Consider the following 23,814-nt stretch of genomic DNA (forward strand, 5'->3'; position numbering starts at 1 on the left):
GGGCTTGTACCAAGCATATTTGCGGGTGCTTCCCTCACAATGGACCAGGCTCTAGTGACCGACCAGCTAGGCAATCAGCAACAGTTTGATCAATGGTCGCATCTTGTAAATACTACCAGAAGGAATCATACTGAGACAGACCTGTGAGTTCAATTTATTGAAACAAATCAAAAACGATATCATCAACACACAATCAGCTAGGCATATGACAAGTTGGATTGAAGATTACAAATAATTGAGAAATAATAACCTGTCATAACCGACCTCACATGATTAGAACATAATATATATTGTGGAAAGCATGGCGAGGCTCACCTTCTCTAGTTTCTAGTAAATGCTTGTCTGCTAGCCAGCAAATTGAAAACTAAGAACGAATTACAGCTGGCCATTCTTACAGAAAGAATCATTTGTGCACGAGTGAAATGAAAACATAAAACACAAAGCTACACTATTCCCGGAAAGTCTGAGTTACACGTTTCAGGCTTCAACCTCTTGACCAGCAGACTGGGTTTCATCTCTCTATGCTTCACCTTCTCCATCTTCATCATCACCCTCATCTGCTAGTTTGGTGAGCTCAGCTTGGATCACAAGCTTAATAGATGACTTTCTTGTAGTGAGATCTGTGTCAAATCGCCGAGCTGCAATGTGGCCAGATTACTTTCAGGCAACCACAAATAAAATACAAATATGATCTCTAAATTACAATAACAGAATTTAAGGCAAATGTTGCTATTTCTTTTTATGCCTGGTACATCTTAAGAAATCTCCCAATCTAGACAAACCTTGACAGACCTATTGTCATTCAAGATGCGGTTCATTCTTACATGTGGACCACAAGGATCACTTTAATCACTGAAAGACAAACTACATATGCCTGCCTTTCTACAAATCTACTGTAAAATGGTAAAATTGTACATTATCTAGTCAATTTGTGGATGAAGCAAGCATGTTCGATCACAACTATAGAAACAAGACTAAGGGCTTGTTTATTTACTCATGTCAACTTGTCATAAGATTGCTTGTCATGGTATTTTCCAGATAAGAAGAAACACACTTTACTCAAACCAATGAAAGTAAAAAATACATACCAAGTAGCTTTAGAATATCAGTGAATGTAGCCTGCAAATAACAAATTACAGATTAGTTCTGGACAATTATTAAATATTGAAATACGGAGATGGAAAAAATGACATTAGAATTCAATAAGATTTCTTTGCAGAAAATGATAGTTGCCAAGTTTGATCGCTAAGATCTAGCTGGTAAAAATGACAACCACAATAACTAGAGTCTTTTGTTTTGAACAATTAAGCAATCTTTCAAAACAGCAGAATATCATCAGTCACTACGTTTGTATCCAGCATGCTGTGTTTGTGGCATTTCTAATTGCTTCTTATTAGCCTGTCACATCAATAGGAAGAAATGATATCAGATCTTACCGTGTCGAAATCCACATTCTTAAGAATTTCACATATCGCATCTCTAAGCTCATCATCACTTGGCATCAATTTGTTCTCTTTAACTTTAGCCTTTTCCTTCCCTTTTCCAACTTTTTTACCTTAACAAGTAAAAGAAAAGATTTTCATACGTCAGTGTAAAGGAAAACAATAGCACCACACTTCAATTTCACAAGATTAAGATAGTCATGATTAAATTCAAAGAAACTTCTATGATATATTCAAAGGGTGAATTATAGCATTTACACATATTATCATCTTCTGACCAAATAAACAACAGCAATCCATTTCCAAACGAGAACAATCAACTAAATAAATAATAGGATCTAAAAAGGACATTACAGTCTGTAAAAGCCATAATTTAGCAGATTTTTCACTGCATTACCATTTCCATTTCACAAGAAAATGGGGTTGTGGCAATTATTTTCAGTTACTTTCCAATATTCCAGCTATTTCCATTTTTACTTGTTCCCTTTACTTTTTTTATATATCATCTTTTCAACTTTCAATACCTTTTCTACATACCCACACCAAATTCTTAAAAAATCTCATGATTTTGAACCTAAATAAAATATAAAAAAATTTCATTGCTTATTTTAAAGTGAAAATATTATAAACTACAAGTTTAGGTTGACAAAATATCCCCACTTTTACATTATTTACAAATAATCTTGTTGAAACTTCATATTCAACTTGCAAATGTTTTTTAGTTATATAATTTTATACCTAACTAAAGATTTATAGTGGCATTGATGTTATTTTTAAATGGTTTTCAAAAGTTTGGTTAGCATCTTAAGTTTTGCTAATATTTTTAAATTTATATTACCTTGAACTTTGATTTCTTAGATTTCTTTGTTTCATTTTTAATGCTTATATTGTACATGGATCTTGTTATTATTAAACTAATGTTCAATTTTATGGAGATGAATATTTTCTTACACAACTACAAGTTGCAATGAATATTATTTGTAGCATTATAATATGTTATTAAACCATTGGAAGTTTTGTTATCATGCTTATTTAGTAAAATTATTAAAAATATGTGATTTGCAAAAAGATTCTTAACTGCAACCATTATTTTATACCTGTATTATTGCAAGGAAATTTACCTGTGTTTTCCTTGGAGGTAGATTTCTTTGAAGGCAAGTGTTTCTCCTTTGATACCTTTTCAGTTTTCTTCTTCATTGGGGAAACCTTTGGACTTGCATCACTATCCTCATCAGAAAGAATGTGTTTTGATGAAGATTTTTTAGGCGTTCTTTTCACTGATGAACTGGACTTACGGGAGACGGAGATTCTGGTTTTAGCTTTTCCATAAGGTGCTTTTTTTCTCAATGATGTAGCCGACCTCTTTTTGCATTTTCCAGAGTTTTCTTCAGATTCTTCTACAGATTCATTTTTCTCCTCACTTTCAGAATGTTTAGAGATTTCAGCATCAGATTTTTCTAGAGCACCATTTTCATTTTGCTCTTCTACATTTTCTTGTTCCTGTTCTTCTTCTTCTTCATCTTCCTCTGCTTTCTCTTCTTCTGACTCGTCTTCTGTATCAGATGTACTCTTTTTATCTCTCCTCTTTGAATTATCAGCAGCCTTTCTTCGACTCTGCAAAACAACCCACACCCTTTTAAAAAGGGAAAATAATATGAACACTCTAGAGGCACAAAGGGATTCAAGCAGTTGTAAAATTGTGCAACCTATCAGATTCTTCTAAAGCAGTAGAATTGCACAAACAGCAATCCACCAGCTTTTCAGCGAAAGGCTTTCACAAACAGAATACAAGATATGTATGTGACATGACACCAAATTTTAAGGAGCATCACAGTTGCACCCTCCCTCCTCCTCTCCCTCCCCCCAAGCATGTCCTTAGAGCCAACTGGGTACACAATAGGTAATTATACCTTAGCTGAACATTTCAATGGTGTGCTCCCAGATGTTGAACTTTTGGCCACTCTCTTGCGCTTTTTGCTCACTTTTTCCTGACAGCCAAATAAACATCAAAACTCAAATAGATGTCATGGCAAAGGAATTCAATTTGCAACACCTGAAATTCATAGGAATGGAGGATAAAGGTCAACAAACCTTCTCTTTTTCAGCAAGCAAATCACTGGTTGTAGCATGGGGGACCACCAAAAAATCTAACAGCTTTGTAACAACATCTTCCTGTGCGTGCATTTTAAGACCACTGTAGTAGCATATTTAACTCAACTTAACAGAAAGAACAAGCCCTGACATTTAGGGATAGCCTCAATAGAAGAAACTACAATGGTGTTTGTAAAATCAACATCAATGCATCCCTCAAACAGCAGGATTTGTAGGTTCACATAATGCTAGATTGTTTGCGTGCATGCTCATGTGCACACAGAGACAGAAGCAATGTTGATTAGAAAACCTAGAATTCACAAGGGTAAACCATGATTTTCTAATCAATGATAATTATATGGTTAATCAAATTACATATTAACAAAATTATACCATTAACAAAGTTAGAAATAACTTGGAAAAATCCCTTCCCCATGCACAGGATCAAGGAAGCAGTGCAGATATCTAAATTAACTGATTTATTTCCTCATAAATGGTGGATGAAGGAAATAATTGTCTGAGCTAGAGAGATCAGAAAATCATGGAGAGCAAGAATCAATCCTTGGACCCCATGAGCTGAAACCTAACAAACAACAATTAGTTGATTAACTGAAACCTAACCAACAACAATTAGTTGATTAACTCACCTTCTTTGTAGTAACCTTGGTAATTGGTATGTCAAGCACATCACAAAATTCCAACAGCTTCTCTTTATTACACTTGTCAAATTTTTCTTTCACTTTACTCTTTTCTTTCCCCTATAATAATTATAGAAGACAATAGTGATCAGTGTTTCAGAAGACTAACATGGTACAAGGAACCAAGGAGTTAATGACAGAGATAAACAAAATTTTTAAAACCCTCTAACATTCTGCATTTAAAATTAGCACTTGTACAGAAAAAGAATAATCATCTATTCAAAGTGATTTTTTCACCTCATTTTGATGCCACACAAAACCAGAGAACCGGGATATATTACTCTTAATCTGCAATGCCTGCAAAATCAAGGAACTGAAATTGCATAAAGAAAGGATTGGAATACAATAAACCCTGTTTTTCCATTCCACAAACAATGAATAAGAACCCAGTTTATATTTGTGTTCAACATCCTCCAAATCAAACACAAGGGAAAGGTGAGAAAGACAAGATCACAGCAAGAGCAAATAAGAAATTATAGAGCAATCGGATTACCTTTCCTCTCCTTCCAAAGAGAATTGTATGAAGCAGTTTGAATGTATCATCAGCCTTCCTTCTTGAAAACTTGAACGCCACTGTAGAGAAAACATTTTCAGGGATCATCATTTCCATCACCCATTGCTCTGCATGGGTATGTTCAACACACCCACTATAAAATGAAAGATTTATGAAAGAGATATTCCCTTATTCTTCAACCACCCTCTTAGACATGGTAACAACCATTCATGTAAGAAACAATTGCTACAAAGAGAAAAGAAAAGAAATACCATAGATGACAAGTTTTGGAAAAAAATCACAAGGCTAAACCAAGAGGGAAGATGGTGCATGGGAAAAGTAAAGGATGACAAAAGAATGTACTAAATATAAAAATAAGAAAAAGTCACGTTGCAACTTTTGGATCATGCGATCTAGAGTAAACCAGAGTAGAACTCGGATGGCTGCCATCCCCCTTGAATGCCATTCTAGACCGCATGATCCAAAGAATGGCATTCAAGGGGCATGGTAGACATCCTGTTAACTCTGGTTTACACATTTAAAAGTCATATATTACACCACAACATAAACGATATCCTGAGTTTTTCACGAGCACAAAATCTAACTATTTATTATAGAATCAGAAGTCAAAACTACCTCCAAATCAATATGTAGGTAAAAATATAGGAACACTAATGAAAATTGGAGACAATTTATAATCAATTTACAACCCTCTAAGAGGAAGACAATAAAAAATCAAAACAGCTGAACACGTAGTTTAGCCTTCAGACATCAATTAAAATGTCAATAACAAATGTATAGACATAAATTGAGCACTTTTTAATATTACAATGAAAAGGCCTATAATCCCAGTAGGATGAAACTCAGGTTAAAAAGAAATTGGATATCCAAGGTGCAATAGAATCAATACTGCACAGTAAACACTTTCAAGATCATCAACTTTCATTTAATATATTTGTTACACCAAAAAGAGCACAAGCAAAACAAGAAATTTTCTGACAGCATCAAAATTGAAATTCAAGATAAGAAGGAATTCAGAAATAAAAGATGGACCATACCATTAGGTATATCTTTAAGTGGGATACCTCGGCCCTGCATTTTTAACATAAACGAAGTATAAATTAAATTCCCCAGATGACATGCATACAAAATTTGTACACTGAAAATGCAATAAAAAAAGACCTTTTCAATCTGGAATTCTTTGACAGCATCTTTGTCAACAGTTGCCACCAGCCTTTCAACAGATTTTCTTTCACGCTGTGGCCTATCAAAAGTAGGAGTCCTTGGCCCCGGCTCCTTCTTCTCTTCCATTAACTTATTCATTTCAGCTTTCCTCCCATCACCCTTCCTTTTCCCACGTTGCTTTGATCGTCCCCCGTCCTCCTCCTCCAACTTTTCTTCTTTCTCCTGGGACACGTCAACCTTCTCCTCCACCTCCTCTTTCTCCTTGGACACGTCAACCTTCTCCTCCACCTCTTCTTTGGCTTCCTTCTCCTTTCCTTCCATCTCTTCATCTACTTTGGGTTTGATTTCTTCTTCCATTGCTTCAGTTCTTCCTTCTTCTAACCCATCTTCTTTGTCTTTGCTTTCCCTTTCTTCAGTCACCTTGGGGTCTTCATCCATCCTTGCAATCTCAACTTTCTCGCTATCATTTTTATCTTCTTCCATTTCTTTTATTCCATCATTTTCCTCTGTTTTTTCAGTCATAACGTCATTGGAGTTCTCTTTTGCAGGAGCGCTAGTCCCATTTGCCGTTACCTCTGGAACTTTAGTCCCTTTTTCTTCCTCGCCCATTTGTTTAGCGTAGACAGAAAAAGGCTGCATTCAGGGGGGGAATCATATTGAATAAGAAGGTCACGATTAACAAGTACCAAATGAAGAAAGCCAAGAAAAGCACACAAGTCCGAATGCACATAGGGGAAATCGAAACATGGCACAATTTTAAAACAGTAGGCAAAAAAGTCCGTTTGAAAGAAGAAAAGTGGCAACTTTCCTCTGAAGGAAACAAGGAATAATACAAATTTAGAGAAAACCCAAAACACGAGATTTACAACAACAAAAAAATCCGATCGTATTGGTTTAAAAACCACAGATCTTTTAAATATATTTGTCGTGTTTTTTTTTTTTTTTAAATGGAAGTTGAAATTAAGCCAAAGTTACTTTCTTAAGCTCAATTAAGCAGAAATTCCAGGAATTCAAGCTCCGCAGTCTTTGTGAATTAAAGAAACAAAAAACCTAAATTAAAATATCGACAATTTCCCTTCATTTCCGGCACTTTCACAGAAACCAAAGGCAACATACAAATTCAATTACATGTCAGAACCAAACCCAAAAATCAAGAGTCAAACTTCACAAAAAAGAACCCTAAACAGCAGTTAAAAAGACACTCTCGCATAACAAGAAAGAGCAAATTAACAAGTATTGTTCATAACAGACATGAAAATGAAGAGAATAGAAACTTACAGTGGTTTATTATTACTCTAATTTGTTGATTCGATAGGATTGCTTAGCCTATAAAATTAAACTCCTTGACTTGGGACACATTCTCCTTCGATTTCGAAATGGGTGTCTCGATTATTTTTTATTTATATCTCGGATTTAAAATGTAGTTGAATGCCACCTAGGATGAAACTGTCAGATTCTGGGAACTGATGGATGGATGGCTCTGATTCTATTATATCTTTTCAGTATATGGGATTTTACGGTCCTGATTTGATATTCAAATGCACACCCTCCGGTTGCGTTGGTTGAGGAGATGAGCCTGGGGGGACAAGACAGTTTTGTGTTTGTTTCGGAGAAGCATGCATAATTTTTTGCCTACGGTTACAAGAGACAGGATATCATAAAATATTGTAAATAAATGTTTTGCTGTTACATTATGTTGTGCTATTTTTAAAATAAAATGTTTTCTAAAGACCTTTTTCTTTTCATCTAACATATTTTTTCAAGAAAAATATATAATTTAAAGATGCAAATTATAGATTCATCCTATTAATTTTTTTCATGATGAATTTTTTTAAAAAGACATTACATTCTTTTATTGTTAAAGCAACCTAATAAAAGAATATATTAAAAAAAAAACTAAAAGAGATTAGTGAATCACTGTAAATTGTGTCTAAAACATTATAAATTGCACTGTTACTGTTTAAAATTCGTTCTTGCAATAAGTTTTGGCCAGTTTTCTTTTACTATGTTTTCATTTGTTTTGTTGGGTACATGGCAGCATCCTTGCCATATATCTTTCTTTTTTTCTGGCACAAACGCAGAACGCCTCACAAACAAACCAAAGAACACGTTCACAATTCCAGATCCATCTCAATTAAAATTAAAAATACTAAAAGGGTTTAAGAAAACATTATAGCCACCGAGTGTAATCATTGTGGACTGGAGTAATTCTTAACGCTTGAAGGTTTGTTTTTGTGTGGTTTTCTCGTGTGAAGTTGGAATTCATGGAGATTTATTCCTTGTTGGTTTATTAGTGTGAGATAAGAGTTTTTAAGCTGTTAATTCTCAGTTGTGTGTGCTTCTATAGGCTTGGGTGTGGCTTTAAGGCTGGGCTGGCTGGTGGCTCTATCCAGGAGGAACATAGTCTTTGTTTCAAGAAAAACATTATGCATTATGAGTTTATTCACTGTAGCTTCAAGCGGTGTTTCTTACGGGAAGTTTGCTCCATTTCACAACATGTTTTGTTGAATTTTTTCTATTATTTTTATGTGTTGTTCATTGGTGTGTTCTCTTTTGCTTTAAATAATAGAAACATGGCCACTAACCTAGAAAATCTGGCTTGATTTTAGGAGTTCTTTCTTCTGGATTGTACGTGTTCTCATTATGCTACATTAAATGTAACGCCCACTTAGTTAAATTTGATTAAGAGAGCAGATGAGTTTATTTGTGATTAGTAATTTGGTTAGATTTTGTTTATTGTTGTAATGATTCACTAACTAGTTTTGTTTTTTTTTTAAATTAATTTAATTTTCGGTTTGCTTTTTACAAAATATCACTTGACGGTGAAGCTTTGTTTATTAGGTGGTTTGGCATGGATTAAAGGCTCTTTGTAGTTCTTTTTTATACATGACTAGTCTGCTTGCATTTCTCTGTGCTAGTATGTTTTCTTTTCCAGGAATTAGCATTTCTCTGTGCTGGTACGTTTTATTTTCCAGGAATTAAGGTGTTGACATGCATTTGGATGTCTCAGTTAAGATGGTTAAGAGTAGGTTGGTTCAGCATACTGATGAAAGGAGAAAAGGAGTATGGTTTTAAGCTGTTTCAGCTGACAGGCATTTAATGCACGTTAAGGTTGACATGTTGCTGCCAATGTGATGTACAGTTTTTTTCTTGAGTGGGAAATGTGGAGATAAAGTGAGGGGGCTAATTTGTTAGTTTAATTCTAACTTGGGTAGGTGATGGGTTGTCCTGTTAGAATGTTTTTTAAGAACTCTATTTCATGTCTGGTCATAGCAATCACTTTTGTTTTGTGACATCCAGTTGCTTGTTTTTTTTATCATGTTGGTAGGCATGTATTTTCCTTTTTTCCTGCAAAGATATGTAATGCTTTAAGCTCTGTTTTTTGGTGTACTGGCTCCTAACTTTTTCCCAGTGTTCTGCTAGGATAAAGTCAGTTTTTTAAGATCATTCTCTGCTTTTCCTCAGCTTTAGTTTCAAATCAATTTGGATTACAAGTCATAAGCTTGGTACATAGAGGTTTGTTTAGACATCTCAATGTTTATTTCCAACTTTCTCCATTCATGTGAAAACTAGATTTGTTTATTGTCTTTTTATTGTATTTTTAAGATTTAGCTCCTTTTAGTTGTCTTTAACTTTTTTTACTTTTATTGAATGATCATTTATAGCATTGTTTGTTGCTTTTTTTGTTGTTAGTATTGTAGTTAAAGTTCATGTTGTTTTGTTCCTTGTAAAAAAAAAAAATTGTTAAGATGAGGCATTTGAGGTTGATTGGTGCTTGAGATATAGGAAAAATAGTTTGTTTGTGGCTTTTTTTCATCTGGATTTTAGGTGCTAATTTGGCTATAAGTGGATTTATGCATCTGAAAATGTTTGTTTTACAGGTTGCTTTATATTTTGTAAACCTTCTTAGAATCTTTAATCGTGTAGGCTATTGGTTTTACTATCCACTTTCAAGATATTTTCATGCCTCTGTTTTTTTTATTAGGCAGTGTTCTAGTTCTTAGTTGTTTTGTTCTTTCTTTCTTTCAAGCTATTTTCTACTAATTTGTTTAAAAATCTTTGTTGTTGTAGAAGGAACTTAAATTGAATTAATCAATGCTTATTCTTTGTTTGCATGATAGCTTGAGTTTGGGGTGCTGTTTTGCTTTGCTGGAAAATATATGCTTGATGATATATGTTTTTTAAAAAATATGTTGCTTGAACTCATGCTTAGTGATATGTGTTTTTTTTAAAAAGAACTGATTGAACTCATGATAGAGGTGATCTAAAGAGATACATTTCGAAATGAAAAATGCTTAAGAATAAGAAATAACAATATGTTGAAGATTTTTCCATTTGGGTGTTAATTGCTAGGTTAACTAATGAAATAATTCAGGTAATCAAGGTTATTACTTCTATACTTGAAAACAAAGAATTAAATTGTTTATTGGTTTGACATGGTAATTTAAGGTGTTGTATGTTGAATTAAGAATTTTTGACATATTGTTTTTTTTTCCTTAGCCTATGAATTAAATTATATATAATTAGCAATTAAATTATCACTTTAAATTTCAGTGCAAATGATTTACGCCTGAAATGGTTTCCAACTTTATGCTTAACCATTATTGTTTTATTGGGTTCTATATTCTCTCCACGAATATACATTGCTCATATTACGACCTTTCAATTCAATTACATATGATTGCTGGCTACTTTTGTTTTCAACAAAACTTGCATAAAGAAAATTCTCTTTCTAAAATTATGTTATTAATTGCCATGACTTTCATTAATTTTAGTTGCATGTAATTGGTACTGAATTACCGTTTTGAATTGGATTGCATATAATTAGCGGTTGAATTGGTTTTCAGCAAGATTTTGGTGAGAAAAAAAATTGTTCATTTGATATCACCTCTGTTTATTTTAACAAATTCCACTCACTTTCTTTATTGTTGCATTTGATTCTTTCTATTGCAACAACTGTTATTTTTGCAACAGAATGAACACATTTTTCATAATTATTTACTTTCGACTTTCATAATTGCATGTCTTTTTTATTGTTGTTATTTTCCATCTCTCAGGTTCAAATTTGCTTGGTGACTTTCTATATTTCACCATTTATTGCAGGCATATTATTCTAATTAGTGTTGAACTATCTCTAGGTTGCAGAGAGTTGAAACACCATATTCTTCCTTTGTCACTCAAGTTATAGGTGCACCATTATTTTCAGACTTAACCTTTTTTTTTTCCTGCAACTTTGTTGCTGTATTTTTCTTTTCCATTTTATGTTTGCTTTTTTACAAATTAATTTGTTTTTTTTTCATGTGTTGATGTTTCCTCTATTTCATAATTAACTTTTTTGTTGAATTTCTTATTCTTATTCTTTCATGAAATAGTTCTTTTTTCTTTTCCATTGAAATTTTCAGTTTTAACCATACTATTAAAATTGCCTTGATTGAAAAATTAGAAACCATTGCCCTTACGATTTAGTTGTAGTAAGACTTTGAATTAAATTGCATATAATTGGCAGTTGAATTATCACTTTAGATTTGATTGAATTATCACTTTAGATTTAATTGTATGTATAATCTTGCTGAAATGATTTACAACGTTATGGTTAGCCATTTTTTTTAGGTTTTATTTTCTCAACAACAATAAACATTGCTCATAACAATGCCTTTCGATTCAATTACATATGATGGTTGATTACTTTTGTTTTTAGCAACGCTTGCATAAAGAAAATTTTGTTTGTTGGAATCATACTATTACTTACCATGATTTTAATTTGAGTTTTTTGTTTGTTGGAATCATACTATTACTTACCATGATTTTAATTTGAGTTTTTTGTTTGTTGGAATCATACTATTACTTACCATGATTTTAATTTGAGTTCCATGTAATTGGTGAACTCTAATGCATGTCTGGTTTTAACAATCACTTTTGTTTTTTGTTTTGTGACATTTAATTGCTTACTTTTTATCAGGTTGGCAGGCATGTATTTTCCTTTTTTCCTGCAAAAATATATAATGCTTTGAACCTTGTTTTTAGGTGTATTGGCTCATAACTTTTCCCTGATGCTTTGCTACGATAGAGGTGAGTTTTGTGAGATCATTCTCTCCTTTTCCTTGGCTTTGGTTTCAAATCAATTTAGGTTGCAAGTTTTAAACTTGGTACAATGAGGGTTGTTTAGACATCTCAATGCTTATTTCCAACTTTTTCCTTTTAAATTATGGTCTATCACATGTGAAAGCTAAATTTATTCATCGTCTTTCTGCTGCGTTTTTAACATTTAGCTCCTTTTAATTATCTTTAATTTTTTTTCTTATGCATGTTACTTTTTCCTTTGTGATCCTTTGCATTTTGATTCCTTTTAGCTATTGACTTTGCTTTCCCCTTTAAAAGTAAGTTTAATAACTACCTTTTTTATTTTCTTTTAAGAGATTATGTTTTGATTCTTGAATCCAAAGCATTTTACATGTTGTTTTCGGTCATATAGGTTGAGTTGTCTTTGCTTTTGTTGAACGATCATTTGTGGCATTGTTTGATACTCTTTTTTTTTTTTTTTTCTAATCTTGTAGTTAAAGTTCACGTTGTTTTGTTCATTGCTAAAAAAATGATATTTAAGGTGAGACATTTGAGGTTGTTGATGCTTTAGATATGGTCAAAACAGTCTGTTTGTCTTTTTTTTCATCTGGATTTTAGGTTCTAATTTCGCTGATAAGTTGATTTATGCACTTAAAAATATTTCTTTTACATGTTGCTTTATCCTTTATAGGTTTTCTTAGAATCTTTAATCGTGTAGGTTAATTGCTTTGCTATCCACTTTCAAGGAACGTTTAACAAGGTATTTTCATGTCTTTTTTTTTTATTAGACAGTGTTTTGGTTCTTAATTATTTTGTTTTTTTTTCAAGCTATTTTTTTCTAAATTTGTGTAGATATCTTTGTTGTTGTAGAAGGAGCTTATGTTGAATTAATCAATGCTTATTCTCTGTTTGCATGATAGCTTAAGGTTGGGGTATTGTTTTGCTTTGCTGGAAAATATATGTTTGGTGATATGTGTTTTTTAAAAAGGAGCTATTTGAACTCATGTTACAGGTTATTTTAAGAGATACATTCCGGAATGAAAGATGCCCCACATAATACAGTTCATATATATTCTTTTCGTTAATATTAGCTTTGTTGTTTTTATCATTGCTCCTAATATTTTTTTTTATTAATCATTTGCAAGACAATGGCTCTACCTATAAAAGATATTAAAAAATAAAACTTCTACCCTTCATTACGAGCTAGGGCCTGTCGAGTTTGGATTGCTAAATTGAATGGTCAGCCAAGCAGTTTTAATTGTGTTTTTGCTGACAATGAGGTAAAATTTATCATGAAAATATAACCACCGATGAATCTTATTTTCTATATATTTAAATGTTTGAATAATACATGTCCACTCATTTCTAAGTATTTTCTTTACTTTGGCAATTTAACATTTTTTTTACTTAACCAGAGACAGTTATTTACTTTTAAGATTCCCCATAAAAAAACCAAGTTTCCTTTCCTTTTTAATTCGTTACTATAGCTGTTATACTTAAGTTCATTGCTAAACCAACAATTGCTTATTCAACTCATTGGAAAAAACTTTTTTCATATTGAAATTATGAAAAAAAATTAACATGGTGAATTTTTAGCATTCATTTATAATTTACAATTAACTTCATTTTCTACATGCTTAAAAAACCAGACAGGCCCCAAGTATTGCATTTACTTTATATAATCCATAGAAAATTTTATACAGGTTAAACAAGTTTCAAATATTATATTACTTGATGATGCAACCATATTATTCAATAGTTTCACCCACATTTAACTAGTGTTTTGCCTATGTTTTATATATAAAATGCCTTGATATTCTTTGTTTTATGTTTTGAAGGCACTTTTGGATGAAAGATGCAAAAAGGAGTAAATTGGAGATAATTGGCAGATTTGACCTTCAGTCGATGTTTTGTGTAGAGCGTGAGCTCTAGAGGTTGAAATGAAGTGATTCCAGTGGAATTAAAAAGGTAACATCCATACCTTTCTGGACATCTAAGGCAAGAAAATAAAATAAGGAAGAGCATGGAAATCGCAGCCTTCAAAGTCAAATCTCGCAATCTGCCAGTGTTGACCTTTGGCCATTCCAACTTGAATATCTGGAGCTACAGAAGTCCAATTGATGCAAACTCAATTTTTTTGGATTCATGACTCAAATTTATATAAACGCTCAAAATTGCAGCAAAAAACGATGTCATATGAGGGAGATATGATTTTTCAAAGATGACATCTGAATTCTGCCAGCAAACAGGTTTCGTGAAGAAACGAGTCCAAATGACATTCCGAAGCATTTAAACCGATATCCAAGTTTTTATTTCAGCAATTTAGCTCCTCTAAATCAAAGCTTGAAGATTTCATGCAAGGCTGTTTCTCCTTTTTAGGAAAATAGTTATTGAAGTACTTAAATGTAAACAGTCTACTTAATGGAGGACTATTTTGTAAAATAGAGACCTAGGGTTTCCTAGGATATAAAAAGAATGAGAGAAGAGAAGGGGAGCAGCCAGCCAAGGAGAGAAAAACGCCTCCTTCCTCTAAGAAACCCTAAATTATGCATTCTTTCTTCTTTTTGATTAGTTGTTCAACAAACATGCAAGGCTAAACACTTTTTCTTGGTTGCAAGGACACGGAAACCTTCGGATTTCAAGAATTGTGAGATTTATTTTACCTTTTCTTTTCAGTTTATATGATGAATATGTTTGTTCTCCTATGCTTATTTTTCCTATGATTGTTTATTTTAATTGCTAGAGCGGACTCTAAGTTATTATTGTAGACAATCTATTGTTCAGTTTGATATCAAAACCGGAGTTGTGGTATATGAACTTGTGAAGCAACTGAGTTTAATAATTGTGGCGGATCTACGTTATTAATCTTAGGGAGAACATTCAATCAAATCAAACATAGACTGCGGACAGTTATGTTTTCTTGATTAATCAACTTATCTAGTTCTTAAGGCTGCCATTGAATTAAATTACTAGTGCGGACACTGTGGTTGTTTGATGGTTAGGGCTAGTTATACGGCGAATCCGTTAACTAACCAATGTTAAGAAGAGATAAATATTCAGAATATAAATTGATGTTTCGTTTCCATGATCAGTTCTGATTTCTGTAGGTGGATGTGTGCTTGTGACCAAGGTTGGTTCTCTTGATAATTTTCTGATTTTATTAAATTTAGTTTGATAGTTTTCTGTTTTCTTTTGCTTTAGCCTAGATAACGTCCAACCCCCCCCCCCCAAATTGCATATCATCTAGCATAAAAATCTGACTTGAATCTTCCTCGTGGGATCGACCCCTTGCTTGCTCTATACTATCTTGTGTGTTGTGTTTGAAGCTAGGGTAATTAATTTGTGCGACCGCGACATCGCAACACTTGACATGATTTAATATAAGAGTTTGAGAAGTTTTATGATGCATTTATTGTTAACTACAACAATTCACCATGAAAATTTCAATTAGAGTTCTATACTAAAGCCACAGTTTACCAGGTATATTACACCCAATTACAGACATGCATTTATACATCTTTTATATACAACTTTCATTTATACAATGGTCTATAATAATTAATTATAATATATGTGCAACCTGCTTGAAATAATGTTTTACCTTAACCTCAAGACATGTTTGTTGACTTAAAAAATCTTTCTTGAAATTCATAGGATTTACATGTAACAACCAATTTACACATTCCAAGAAATATTAAATCATAAAATCTCTTAATTTCATTATTAAAACCACTCTTTTAGCTTAATGTTCTAATGGTACCAATACCTCACTTCCAATGTCATAAAAACTCTTCTTTAAATAATTTACAAAACCTTATTACATATTGCATTCAAAATTCTATACCTTAATGCATATTGCATTGAAAATTCTAATCCATTTGGTTGTTGACATGGTGAACAATTAAATTCTAATCCATTTGGTTGTTGACATGGTGAATAATTATTATTTTTTCATTCCAACATTAATCTTCTTTTATATAGGGTATAGCCATTCAAGGTTTAGCTAAAATAAGGGATCTCCCAACATTTGCAGCAACAATTATAGAAGGAAATCAATATGAAATCAAAGGATTCTATACTTATAAAAACAGAGCAGTAAACACAGTTGCTGCCCATGATGCTGTAATTGATCTCAAATCTAACATAAAAATTATAGGCATTGAAGCTATTAAACCTTATGTTTCTAGATACTACTTCAATTTTATTGACTACGTACATATTCTAACCAAGTCAAAAGGCTCTAAAATTCTTATAGGTTTACCATCTACTTCATTTATTTAGCCTATTATAAAAAAATTTCTATTATTGAACTAAATTTGACAAGATAACTTAAAAACATTCATTTTTATTTTTTAAGAAGTCCTTGGAAGACTTAAAGCATTGCAGCCACTCGAACAAGTTATGGTTCGTGGACAGATGCTAAAAAATAAGAGAGAATTCATGCTTGAGAACATTCAATGAGTTAAAAAATTAAATGCAATCACCTTACTTTCATCAAGCTTATTGATCAAATTTGTTTTGTATTTTCTTTCCAAGTGGTGAGGAGCTTCGCATAACTCTTTAGGGAGATAGTGCTAGAGATGTTGATGAACTCGCTCTTCATAACCTACCATCTCCAGTTATCATTGTGTTTGCTGGATTTCTCATCATAGAATTTAAGGGTGATTTCAACTTCCATTTATTTTTATTTTTCTAGAAAAAACTTTAAGATTTTTATTCTCATTCTAATCCAACTAATTCCCCTTTCATTTTATTACAAAAAACACTTTTGTTCACAAGGAAAACCAAATCTTAATAGTACAACTGCCTCTCTTTGGTACTTTAATCCAGACATACCAGAATGCTTAGCATATAAACATTTGTAAGTTATTCCAACATCAACCATCTCTCTTATGCTTTACCATTATCATTTTTTTCTAATTAATTGTTTTTTCAACATCTTTTTCAATCAATTGTACATTCAGCTTTGCACAACTATCCGTTGATATACAACAACTCCCCTCATCACCAAATGTTGTTTTATCGATAGAGGAACAAATCAAAGAAAATAAGAGAACAATACATGAGATTCTTTGCATGAATCCTTATGAGCACAAGGTTCTGTTTTTAACCCTTCTAGTATTAACTTTGATAACATGCTTTACCTTCATATAATTAGTTTTTCAATTTCATTTAACCATACCCCTGTACCATATATTTCCTTTCTGTTACTAGCATTTGAGATTCAACTGTCAAGCTTTGATTATTGACTTTGATTTTCTCAATGGCTGGTGGTATCCAAGCTGTCCAAAATGCAACAAAAAACTTAGTGGGGGCGAAAACAATTACACATGGATCATGATGTCGTCACCTCTTTTTTAGTTCCATGGTAACTCATCTAATTTCACAACTAAAACAATATTAAGTTGTTAAATAAAAAAAATTATGTTCCTTAGATACATTATCATACACTTCTTATTAATGAACCTGTAATCAATTTTATATCATAGGTTTCGCTTAGAATGTATTGTTATCGATGGAGAAGATGTCACTAATTTTCTTTTATTTGGAAAAACTACTGAGAACTTTTTTAGATCATTAGCCCACCATTATATCTATGATAAAAAATTTATCGATCTATTAGTTATTCCTCTTGCCATGGCAGCAAAGTTAAACAAAAGCATGATTTTTCAGCTTTGATTTGGTGCTTTTAGATCTACCACCAACAGATGTGAGATTATCATTACTAATATCTTTGATGACACAACAAATAAGAGCATCCATCCTCTAAAAACACCAACTACAGAAGCTAAATCATGTACTACATCTAAGACATCTACTCCATTAAGCCCTATAAGTTTTTATAGGTCAATCTACTCCATAAAATATTGTCACGCAACTCAAGATTGCTCATAATTCCTTAGAGACACCACTTCAGAACATATGACCAAACAAGGAAATATGCATGAATTGTGAAACACGATGTACACTTGATTTTGAAACTACAACACAACAACTTAGGCAAGTTTACCTTTCCCCACACTTCCTTTACAATTTTTTTGTCCTTAACACATGCTAAATTAGATGGTTCTTGACCCATGGTTTTTCTGCCATTCATCTCTTTAACTCCATTGATTACAATAGTCATGAAGATAATTGTAATGTTTTGAATTAAATGAGTTAGGAAAAGGCTACAAAGCCCTTGGTGGCTTAAAGAGAGAGTATAAATAAATAAGGGTATAATAGTAATTGAATAATAGTTGATAAATATAAATAGAAAGGAAAAAAAGAGAAAGAAACCTGTAAAATTTTAAAAGAGAGAGAGTCGGCAGGAGTGAAGGGAGAAGTAAGAAGAAGAAGAGAAAAGAGAAAAGAGGGAAAGATAAGGGAAATAAAAGGAGTTGAAGGAAAATAAGTTAAAAGGGTAAGATTTATGCTTTAATGTGTATAATATGTTTTCTTTAGCTTTAAATTTAGGTTTTGATGAATGTTAGGGTTTTGAAAATTTATGTTTTGAGTTTAATTGATGGATTAAATTAATTGTTATGGGTTAATTGTTGTGGGTATTTGATTATTTGGATGATTTTGAGAGATTGAATTGAAAGATGATGATTTTGAGTTATGATTTTGTTTGAATGATGAAATTATGTTAGAAATTTGGAAAGAACAGTAGGTTTTTGTTAAAATTCTGGGTTGGAGGTTGAAGATGATGAAAATTCAATTTGGTCCCTTAATTTTGGAAAATTACAATTTAGTCCCCAAACTTTGGAAAATTTACAGAATGGTCCCTGGAGCATATTCCGAGATTCTGAACATAATAACATATGAATTATGGGCAGAATTACTGTATAGATATGAAAATTTAACACTTTCAATGTGGTCCTTCAATTTGATAAAAATTACAATTTGACCCTAAAAATTTGTAAAATTCCAGAATGGTCCTTGGAGTATAATGAGATGATCTGGACAGAAATGAGGACTAATTATGGTCAGAATTTCAGTATAGTAATGGATTTATGATATTTTTAGTTTGGTCCTTCAATTTGACAAAAATTACAATTTGACCTTTAAAAATATGATAAATTACAGATTAGTCCCCAGCTGTAATATTAACTTTTGAAGATTTGTTTGATGAATAATTGAGGGTTATTTAGTGAATTATTACAATTTTATTATTTGTTTTATTATGGATTAGATTTCGGGAAAACCGTTAAATGTTGGGTTTTTAAGAAAAATAACTAGTTAGTTCAAAAACATATAGGGTTACCGAATATACCCTTAGATAAGTGTATTAAATAGGTTATATATTCTTTTGAGTCATTCTTGAATATGTCTTCTTTATATTCAGATAATCCTGATATTCTACCGGCGGGACATTAGTAGGATTTTCTTCGGTGTCTGCTTTTGACTTCTATTTACTTTAGAGTCAGGTGAGTGGATAATTTTCCATATGCATGATAAATATTATAAATATTTGATTTGCTAATATGAATTGGATCATGCTTCTTGATAATATATATGTTGATTATTATCCTTGTTTTAATAAAGCATGATCAATTGTTGAATCTGAATTCTTGATATGAACCAGTATATATTTTGAATTGAATTCTGAATTGATAACTCCTCATTTGATTAATGTTATGAGTTGAGCCTTGAGATATGAATATGTTTGTTTGATTATGATTATGAACCTATAATGTGTCAGTCAGAATACTCATGCTAACAGGGTAGTGTTAGTCTTTGTGCACATCGTATCTAAACCCTAGTTGGTTGGGGGAGTCATCAACCTGTGTAGACTGATCATCCCACAGTACGGAGCCTCATGCTCATTGCATTTTGATTTTCTGACGAGTTTTACCATATGATCTTCTTGTTATGGCCAATTTGAGAACACTTCCATAAGAACCTAAAGCCATACTTGTATATATATTTCTTATTGTTGTATTACCTCATGTGTGTATATTGAATGTTATCTACTCACTGAGTTGTTGAACTCACCCTCTCATTATTTATCCTTTTCAGGCTTATAGCTTGATAGCAGGTCATTTTTGTTGGACCTTCAGAACCTGCTTCTTTGGTTGTAATTTGTATATTTTCCTTTATGTCTAGTTAGTGCTCCAAAACTATGAAATTATATTAACTCTTGTATTAAGACAATTCAATTATATTATGAAGTTGATTTTGTTATTAATGTTGCGTTGAACTCTGATTGAGTTAAGATAAGTTTGTGTGTAAGTTTGGGTTCGCATAGGTATGGAACCTTGGAGGGGAACCTTGCCTATGTGTCAGTCATGGATCCAGGATCCGGGTCATGACAATAAGCATGACAACGCAATTGAAGCCCAAGAAAGCTTGAGAAATATAGCTACATCTGAGACATTCGATCACTCACTTCCATCTTTGAAAAAACAGGGGATAACATCCTTATCATCCTCAAAGGTTTGATTTTTAACCTCACATTCTTTCATTACTTCATATTATTATTTGTTATACTATACCTGCAACATTTCACTTTTTTTTACATTATAAATCATTATCCAGTTTGTCTAACATGCCTTCTATATGTTATTTATTTTCTAATTCTATTTGTCTTATTATTTTACATTTACCTATTTGCCTTTAGTTCATAGCCTACAATTGATGAGTTCTTCTCTTATTTACATGCTAATGAAAACATTGGATACAATTCTTAAAAGGGAAAAAATCATTCCCTAGCTAATTTATATATCAATATTAATAATTTTCATCAAAACCAATGAATTAGTTAAGGATATATGTATATTAACAAGAATATGATATTTTAAAAAAACCATAATTATTATGTGCACACAATATATACTCAAATAAAAAAGAAATAATTACAATTATATATGTGCATGTTATTTAAACAATTACAACAGATATAGTTACTTTCTTGGTGGATGCTATAAGAGTTGAATTCAAAAGGGCTTTAAAAAAGGTTTTAGAATGACTATATAAACTGTATATACAGTAATGTGAAAAAAAAAAAACATGGTAAATTTTTATTTTCTTGCTTCTTCCACACATTTAACTTCATCTAATACAAAAATGTGGACAAAATTTTCAACCTGCAATTGCATCTATAACATAAAACAAAAAAACCAAAAACATTTTTGTGAAGGTTATTTAACATGTTCAAAAAATACATACATTAACTAAAGCATCAAATTATAGCAAACTTTTTTATTTTATTGTACAAGCTATTCTTTTATGTTATTTTATGTTACACAAGCTTTCAGCACACACCTATATATATATATATATATATATATATATATATATATATATATATATATATATATATATATATATATAATTTATTGTATTATCTTTACATAACAGGAGAACTAACAATTTCTCTACTAGTGACTTGGATTTGGATTTTTATAGTAAGAAGATGACTGCTGCCTCTATAATTTTGATATAATTTGCAAACAACAATGTCCTTTAAATGTTCAACAATCTGGCAGCTTATTTACACTTTTGATGTTGTTTATAACTTTATCTATATTAGCAAACCTTTGATACTAGACTTGGCTTCAATTCTCATCATCATTACCTAGCAATCTCTTCTTTTTCACGGATGTTATTTTCAATCTAACAAAAAAAAAATTGTGTTTCCATACATGTAACCTAAAATTGCCCGCAGCAAAGCGCAGACAGTCAATCTAGTACACACACACACACACACACACAAACATGGATATCATCGTTTTCTGCTACCCATCACTTTGTATATCAACTCTAAATTCTCAGAAGAATCTTCTTCTTCCAACACAATAGATCTTGGAAGAATTTTCAAAATACCTTTTGTCATTAACATTTCATACCATACCAACCCTCTTAGACACTCTACATCAGTAATTCCTTTTGCAAGTTTCCAACATGTAGATTATATTATGAATATACCAAAACTAGTGTATACCAACACTGAACAACAATCCCCTCCAACATCTTTAACCTTCTCAACAGTCATTGAAAACATCCAAAATAACCTGAATGCTTTGACTTCAAAACAACATTTTGTTCTAGACAAAACTTATTTTAGAAATGATTTTTACAATGACAAAAATTCAAATAAATGGACTTGGTTTTTCAAAAATTTCCTTCAACAAAGACAAAATATCCAAAAATAATTTTATGATTATGTTGCATTACATAAAGTACAAATATTATTCTTTGATTGGTTCGAATTACATTATGCATCTGAACATCATATTGTATATATCCATTTGCATACATCAAACATGCATGTCCTATCACAACCCGTTCAAAAACACCAGTATGTAACCTCACAAGTGGACTATCAATTGAGTCTGAACATCCATTTTTAAGAAATATACAAATCACCCATAATAATTAGACTGTAGATGCAGCTCCCTACAAAATACCCGGTGATGACACCCTTTCAAACACCAAACACATCATCCACCAAAATAACTTTACAAACACCAACCTCAAAACCTTATGTAAACAGCTTACCAAACTGCAAAAACAAATACAAAGAACCACTATCAGTTCGATTGATACCAAAACCTCAGTCAAACTAAAACTAAAAAACTTAGTCTTCAAACCATACCAAGTTACAAAAACAAGCCAAAAATAGATCGAAGAAAATCAAACAGATTTCTTTAAAGCCATTAAAATGCACTTACAACACATTAATGGTTCATCTCTAACTGTCCCAGACACATCACAAACAACCAACCCGTTTATTTCCACAAATCAAGTCAATACACTTCAAAACAACTCTATACAGACTTCTAATGAATATGCTTTTCAAGAACTGCCTCTTAAGTTAAACAAACTCACTTGGCAAGGTCCTAAAATCACTATTGTCCCAGACATATCCCTACTTTTTGAACCACCTATCCTCAACCAACATAAATACAATGCCTTCTTCCTTTATGAATGGAACATAGATGGAATGTTTGAGTACAACATCCTAAACACTCTCCAACAAATGACCATGGCAACTAACGTTTATAAAACCCAAATAGCAACCTTTGATAAAGCTATAGCCGAACTCCTTATTGCTAGTTTCTCTAGCCAATTAAAAGGATGGTGGGATTACCATCTCACTAAAATTGACCATATACATATCCTAAATTCCTTCCAAACATATAAAGACCAAACACTCATCCTTGACCCATTAGAAAACACCATCTCAGATGATGTGTCAACACTTATCCTTACAATCTCCTTACATTTTATCGGAGACCCTTCACATTTGAAAGATAAAAATGCTAAACTTCTTTCCAACCTTAGATGTAAGAAGCTTAGTGATATTTAATGGTACAAAAACACATTCCCCACCCGTATCATGCTTAGAGAGGATTCAAACTAGCCCTTTTGGAAAGAAAAGTTCTTTACAAGCTTAACTATTCTCTTAGAAGAAAAGGTCAGAAACAAAATCAAAAACACCTTTACAACAAAAAAACATACCATATGACCAACTTATATATAGTGAACTTGTGAGCTTCACCCAACAAGAAGGTCTCAAGATCTGCCAAGATCTTAAACTCCAAAAACACTTGAAGTGGGAAATGAAACATACCAGGCAAGAACTTGGTAGTTTCTGTCATCAGTTTGACCTTTTCACCAAAAAGCCCTCTTGCAATGAAAATTGTTCAAAACCCAAGACCAAGCCTCCTTACAAAAGATCATCTCACAAATACTGTAAACAATTTTACTCTAAACCAGAATAAACCTACTATAAAAAAAATCATATAAAAAGTTTAACAACAATCATAAACCGTCTCAAACTAAACCTAAAAAACCCTTTGACTTTAAAACCATTACCTGTTACAAATGTGGACAGAAAGGACATACGTCTTGTTTCTGC

At 32.0% G+C, this 23,814-nt stretch overlaps 1 protein-coding gene across 1 annotated transcript; it reads right to left on the reverse strand.

Moving 5' to 3' along the window:
• Positions 1-213: 213 nt before the first annotated feature.
• On the reverse strand, positions 214-7,484 carry LOC133703716 (DEK domain-containing chromatin-associated protein 4-like). The gene is made up of 12 exons (XM_062128329.1): positions 7,188-7,484; positions 5,907-6,542; positions 5,783-5,816; positions 4,725-4,804; positions 4,469-4,528; positions 4,181-4,291; positions 3,534-3,614; positions 3,353-3,430; positions 2,564-3,056; positions 1,437-1,555; positions 1,089-1,119; positions 214-638 (listed from the first exon to the last, which is right to left on the reverse strand). Exons 2-12 carry the CDS (start codon positions 6,516-6,518, stop codon positions 520-522), a joined length of 1,818 nt encoding a protein of 605 aa, XP_061984313.1. The 5' UTR covers positions 6,519-6,542; positions 7,188-7,484; the 3' UTR covers positions 214-519.
• Positions 7,485-23,814: the final 16,330 nt, after the last annotated feature.

Source organism: Populus nigra, chromosome 9 (genome assembly GCF_951802175.1).
Source record: "Populus nigra chromosome 9, ddPopNigr1.1, whole genome shotgun sequence".
Classification (NCBI taxonomy): Eukaryota; Viridiplantae; Streptophyta; class Magnoliopsida; order Malpighiales; family Salicaceae; genus Populus; species Populus nigra.